This window comes from Macaca mulatta, chromosome 7 (genome assembly GCF_049350105.2).
Source record: "Macaca mulatta isolate MMU2019108-1 chromosome 7, T2T-MMU8v2.0, whole genome shotgun sequence".
Lineage (NCBI taxonomy): Eukaryota > Metazoa > Chordata > Mammalia > Primates > Cercopithecidae > Macaca > Macaca mulatta.
The window spans coordinates 60,270,035-60,275,827 of record NC_133412.1 but is presented as its reverse complement, the minus strand read 5'-3'; the positions used below and the strand labels follow the sequence as shown (position 1 = coordinate 60,275,827).

The window sequence follows — 5,793 nt, the reverse complement described above, 5'->3', positions numbered from 1 at the left end:
GAGCTGCAGGGCACCGAGCGCTCACCTCCCGTCGGGGCGGTGCCGCGGACTGGACCGGCGCGCGCGCGCGCGCGCGCCGCACCGCCCGCCTTAAAGGGCCCGCCCGCTCCGCGCGCGCACTGCGCATGCCCGGCCGCGGGGCTAGGCGGGGAGGGATAGGGGAACAGGCGTGCGCGCCCGCTGGCGCTGTGGCCTGCGTTCCCGCGGTGGCGGCGCGGCGCTCGTGCGCGTGTCAGAACCCGCAGGGTCTCGGCCCGGGCGCCGGGCGTGTGCTGGACTCTGGTGCCATGCATTCCAGAGGTCGCCAGCAGCCCGGCTGGCCGAGCTCGCGCAGCAGCCAGCTTTCCCTTTCTCAGTTTCAGGGCCAGATGGGCGAAGTGCTGCCCAAGGAGAGAGAAATGTAGACGCGAGGGCGCGCGCGCGCGCGGGTGCCAGTGTGGGCGGGCGTGTGCTTTTGTGTCTCTTGCCCTCCCGCGCAGGTGGACAACCCGCGCCGGGAGTCACTCTGCCCGTGCGTCCCAAGACTTGGAGTCCCGTTTTCCATGTCGGAGTAATCGGGTCGCCGTTTTGGGCGGACTACAGACTCTTCTCCCAGAGGAAGCTTTGGCTCCATGGAAGGTTTCTTTGGAGCCACTAACGGGACTTTCTAAGGACCGCTCTTCTAGAGCCGGGCCCCAGGCACCAGAGTTGGGCGCGTTTTGTTTTCTGAATCAGGCGAGGGAGGAGACTTGGGGACAATGATTGTCCTCGGCTGATAGGTACATACAAGTGTCCCGAGCCTGCCAGTCCCGCAATAGACAACAAAGAGAGGCGTTAGCGGCGGCGGGGGAGGGGCGCGGCCGGGAGGAGGACTGGGCGGGCTGCGGCGAGCGCGGGGGTGGGGGGTGGCGCTCTCCCTCGGCTCGCTCAACCCGCGGCCTCCTCCCGCCCCCGACCTGGCGCGCGCCAATCGCCTCCCCCAGCGATAGTGTCAGTAGCATTGTGGTGTCAGCTCCCGCCTGTGACGTTGCGCCTCCCTCGTCCCCCTCCGGAGTCGTCTGGCTGCAGAGGCTCAGTCAAGAGGCGGGGAGGAGAGGAGGAAAAAGCGCTGAGTGAGGGCGGGCGGGCGGGCGGGCGGGAGTGGAGGAGCCGGGGAGGGGCTCCTTAAAGAAACGCTTCTGTCGCTCGCCTGCTCGCTTTTCGCTCGGCATCGCGGCCAGCCAGCCGGGCACTCGGGGGGCACGCGCGGCCACCGCTAGAGCTCTGCCCCCACCCCACCCGCCAGCAGATCTGGGGTGGGGACCCAGGCGGGGCCTCCTGCAGCCACTGCCCGGTGCGGACCGCACAGAGCGACCCACTCCTCCCAGCACCGAGGAAGAAACAACGGAACCCTCAGCAGGCGGCCGGCCTCCCCGCCCCTGACCACCCGCTTCCCGGCTGCCTTTGTGGCCGCAGCTTCTCGCCGCCTAGCCGAGGGCCGGCGGGGGCGCGGCGCGCACGGCCGAGCGATGCCAAGCTCGCTGTTTGCAGACCTGGAGCGCAACGGCAGCGGCGGCGGCGGCGGCGGCGGCGGCGGCGGCGGCAGCGGAGGGGGAGAGACCCTGGATGACCAAAGAGCCCTGCAGCTCGCGCTGGACCAGCTCTCCCTGCTGGGGCTGGACAGTGACGAGGGCGCCTCTCTGTACGACAGCGAGCCGCGCAAGAAGAGCGTGAACATGACCGAGTGCGTGCCGGTGCCCAGTTCTGAGCATGTCGCCGAGATCGTAGGGCGGCAAGGTAGGTCGAAGAGGGATGGGGAGGTAGGGAGCGGTGTAGGGTCTCAGGCCACTGCTTCGCGGGGAAGGCGTGTTCAGTATCGGGATCTGCGGCGTGGGGTGCCTTGGGGAGAGAGGAAGAGCCTCGCGATGGGCCGGCGCCCCAGACAAAGAAAGTGCAGGCAGGCTGTCTCCCGGAGCCGCGCCGCTGCCCTGGCGGGATGCACTTTCTTCTGCAAAAATCACTGCCTTCTCCCCTAACGCCCCACACCCAACCCACCTCCAAAAAAACAAATGTAAGATGCTTGGGGGAGGGGGCCTTTGATCAGTCCTTTGGGAGGAGAGAGGAGGAGGAGTGAGCATAGGATGGGAGGAGGATTCTGGATTTCTGCAAAGCGGAATGGAGCCCAGAGGAGGAACAATGGGTCCCAGGACTCACACCCCACCCCCTGCCCCCAGTCCACCAGCGCTGAGGCATCGTGCCTGCAGCTGCCTTCCTTGAGCCCCTTCCCCATGTCTTCAGAGCTGACGGCGCGCCCAGCTGGATCCCAGCGGCATCTCCCCAGATGACTTTTCTGGGATTCTCGGGTTTGATTCGGGACGACTGCAGTCACTGGGGGAGGGCCAGGTAGCCAATGGGCTGTTCCTCGAGCGTCTCGCGGGTGGGATTCACTGCCCAGCCCGTGCGCGGCCCGAGGTCATTGAGGGAGACGCCCCCTTTACGCCCATCTCTTGTCCTGCCATCTCGCTGTCCTGAACGCGGGCTGTCCCCGGTCCCCGTGGTTACCCCAGGATAATGGGCGTGTCCATCTCTCTCTCCCACTTCTTCCTCCTTACCCTGGTTCCTAGGTTGTAAAATCAAAGCGCTGCGGGCGAAGACCAATACTTACATCAAGACCCCAGTTCGCGGGGAGGAGCCTGTCTTTGTTGTGACGGGCAGGAAGGAGGATGTGGCCATGGCTCGGAGGGAGATCATCTCCGCTGCCGAGCACTTCTCCATGATCCGCGCCTCCCGGAATAAGAACACGGCACTAAACGGCGCGGTGCCTGGGCCGCCCAACCTGCCCGGGCAGACCACCATCCAAGTGCGGGTGCCCTACCGCGTGGTGGGGCTCGTGGTGGGGCCCAAGGGCGCCACGATCAAGCGCATCCAGCAACAGACGCACACGTACATCGTGACACCCAGCCGGGATAAGGAGCCGGTGTTCGAGGTGACCGGCATGCCAGAGAACGTGGATCGCGCTCGAGAGGAGATTGAGGCGCACATTGCTCTGCGTACCGGCGGCATCATTGAGCTCACAGACGAGAACGACTTCCACGCCAACGGCACCGATGTGGGCTTCGACCTGCATCATGGGTCCGGCGGGTCCGGTCCAGGCAGCCTTTGGAGCAAGCCCACCCCCAGCATCACTCCCACCCCCGGCCGCAAGCCCTTCTCCAGCTACCGTAACGACAGCTCCAGCTCGCTTGGCAGTGCTTCCACAGACTCTTACTTCGGAGGCGGGACCAGCAGCAGCGCAGCCGCTACCCCGCGCCTGGCAGACTACAGCCCCCCCAGCCCCGCCCTGAACTTTGCGCACAACGGAAACAACAACAACAACGGCAATGGGTACACCTACACAGCGGGGGAAGCCTCAGTGCCATCCCCCGACGGCTGCCCCGAGCTGCAGCCCACTTTTGACCCGGCTCCCGCTCCCCCACCTGGGGCACCACTTCTCTGGGCCCAGTTCGAGCGGTCACCGGGAGGTGGACCTGCAGCTCCCGTATCATCTTCCTGCTCTTCCTCTGCATCTTCGTCTGCTTCTTCCTCCTCCGTGGTCTTTCCTGGGGGTGGCGCCAGTGCGCCCTCCAACGCCAACCTGGGGCTATTGGTGCACCGCCGGCTGCACCCTGGCACCAGCTGCCCGCGCCTGTCCCCGCCCTTGCACATGGCCCCGGGGGCGGGAGAGCACCACCTGGCTCGCCGGGTGCGCAGCGACCCAGGCGGAGGAGGCCTGGCCTACGCCGCTTATGCAAACGGGCTGGGGGCGCAGCTGCCTGGTTTGCAGCCGTCGGACACGTCGGGCTCCTCCTCTTCGTCCAGCTCCTCCTCCAGCTCTTCATCCTCTTCCTCCGGGCTTCGGCGTAAAGGCAGCCGCGACTGCTCCGTGTGCTTCGAGAGCGAAGTGATCGCCGCGCTGGTGCCCTGTGGCCACAACCTCTTCTGCATGGAGTGCGCCAACCGCATCTGTGAGAAGAGCGAGCCCGAGTGCCCGGTCTGCCACACCGCGGTCACTCAGGCCATCCGCATCTTTTCTTGAAGGCAGCGGGCGCTAATGCGCACCGTGCGGGGGGAAGGGGGAACTCCTCCCCATCCTCATTCCCCAGCGCTCGCCTGCCTCCCTGGTGCCCCCGCCCCTTTCTCCTTCCCGGCCCCACCAACACTCTTGAGATCCGAGAGGAGCTTGGAAAGCTGTAGTATCCGCTCATTTTTAAAATTTAATTTTTAAGTAAAGGAATTTGCCAGGATATCTGCATCAAGAGTACTGTAGCCTGGGAAACCTCTGAACACCTGAAATGCATGCTCTATAAATAATAGGAACGGCGACATTCTAGTAATGATAGTTTTTACACTGTACTTAATAGGAAGCTTCCAAAAGAAGAAAACCCCACAAGTTTTCCATTTTCTTAAAGTAGGAAAAAATGAACAGTAATGATGATGAAGATGATAGTAGTGCTGTGGGATGTGTGGACTGTTTAGTGTGTTCCCCTTTGTGGGTGGGTTCCTATGATACTTACTATAGAACACAGTGGATCCTTTTTGAATGTTCGTGGAAGGGCCAGGAGTTCCTGTGAAACCAGGATACTGCAGCTTTATTAAAGTTAAAGAAACTGTAACATATCTCTTATATATTAAAAACATTTAAAAGTTTTAAAGAGAAATTGCATTAATACAGATTGAAGTATTTTATTCTTTTTTGACTTGAAAAATTATATTTCATATTGCAAAGATGTTTACAAGTATTTTAATTTAAGTTCAGTGAACTTTTTTGTAGCTGGGTTAAATCTTTTTATTTTAGTATGGCCTTATGGCAAAGAACACTGTATTATTTTAATAATCACACAATTGTGACGGAATTACAAACCATAAAATGTGTAATGTTTTGAACAGTATTCTGTTGGGATGGAGATTTTATAGGTTCAGACAAATCTTCTAGATCTGCTTCACCCAGCATATTTTCTATTCAGTGATATAAAGCATATTTTATTCTATATTATTACAAAAACAAATGTATAAACATGTCAAAAAGAACTGTTGATGCTTTCTAACATTTGTATAAATAGAATTCAGTGCAAGTTACAAAAATTCTGTTGCACCACTATAGTTTTAGTATTTCTATTTTAATACATTTGTTTACCACTTGTTTATGTATATGTAGGTGACGTTACTTGAGCTTAAATGTACTTTACTGAGCAAAGTTTAAAAAACAAAGTATATTTTATTTTATGATAAAGGGCCTTTAACCTCATGGTCAAATACTAATATTATATTTGCTGAGACAAGATTTGAAATTGTATCAAGAGTTTTATTTTTCTGACATTTAAAGTTCTACATAATAAAGGTAAAACTTAAGTAATGGTGCTACTTCATTTTTTAAGTATTTCTATATAAATAAAATATTGAAAATCGTATCTTGTGTGGTGACTTGATTTTTTTTTTAAGCCACTTGGAATCTAACTGTAAGGGATCACTTTAAATTGACGAGTTGAAGTACAGAATTCCCAGGTACCTTTTTAATATTATGAATAGAATGGATTTTCAAAACAGGCCAGGGTTGTGTTCGGTTGGATGGGTGGCCATGGATTACAGTATTTTTTCTAAAAATTGTAGTTATCTACTGAATTAGGGCCTCCATTTAGACACACAAGTCACAGTGCCTAGGGCCCATGATACTTTTAGGGGTTCAGGAAACTTTATTTTAAAAATTAGAAAAAAAGGAAATTAAAATATTCAAAAAATGTTTTAGTTTTTAGCCCCACAAAACAGCATTTTGCCTAAAACATTAAGAAAAAATATTGA

At 56.5% G+C, this 5,793-nt stretch overlaps 1 protein-coding gene across 1 annotated transcript; it reads left to right on the top strand.

Annotated features, from left to right (window-relative positions):
- Nucleotides 1–201: 201 nt before the first annotated feature.
- MEX3B (mex-3 RNA binding family member B) lies at nucleotides 202–5,405 on the top strand. Its single transcript, XM_001110186.5, has 2 exons — nucleotides 202–1,755; nucleotides 2,583–5,405. Exons 1-2 carry the CDS (start codon nucleotides 1,488–1,490, stop codon nucleotides 4,031–4,033), a joined length of 1,719 nt encoding a protein of 572 aa, XP_001110186.2. The 5' UTR covers nucleotides 202–1,487; the 3' UTR covers nucleotides 4,034–5,405.
- Nucleotides 5,406–5,793: the final 388 nt, after the last annotated feature.

Coding starts and splice junctions, on each gene's coding strand:
- MEX3B (XM_001110186.5), top strand. CDS start 1,488: ATGCCAAGCTCGCTGTTTGCAGACCTGGAGCGCAACGGCAGCGGCGGC. Junction 1,756..2,582: donor CGAGATCGTAGGGCGGCAAG/GTAGGTCGAAGA, acceptor CCTGGTTCCTAG/GTTGTAAAATCAAAGCGCTG.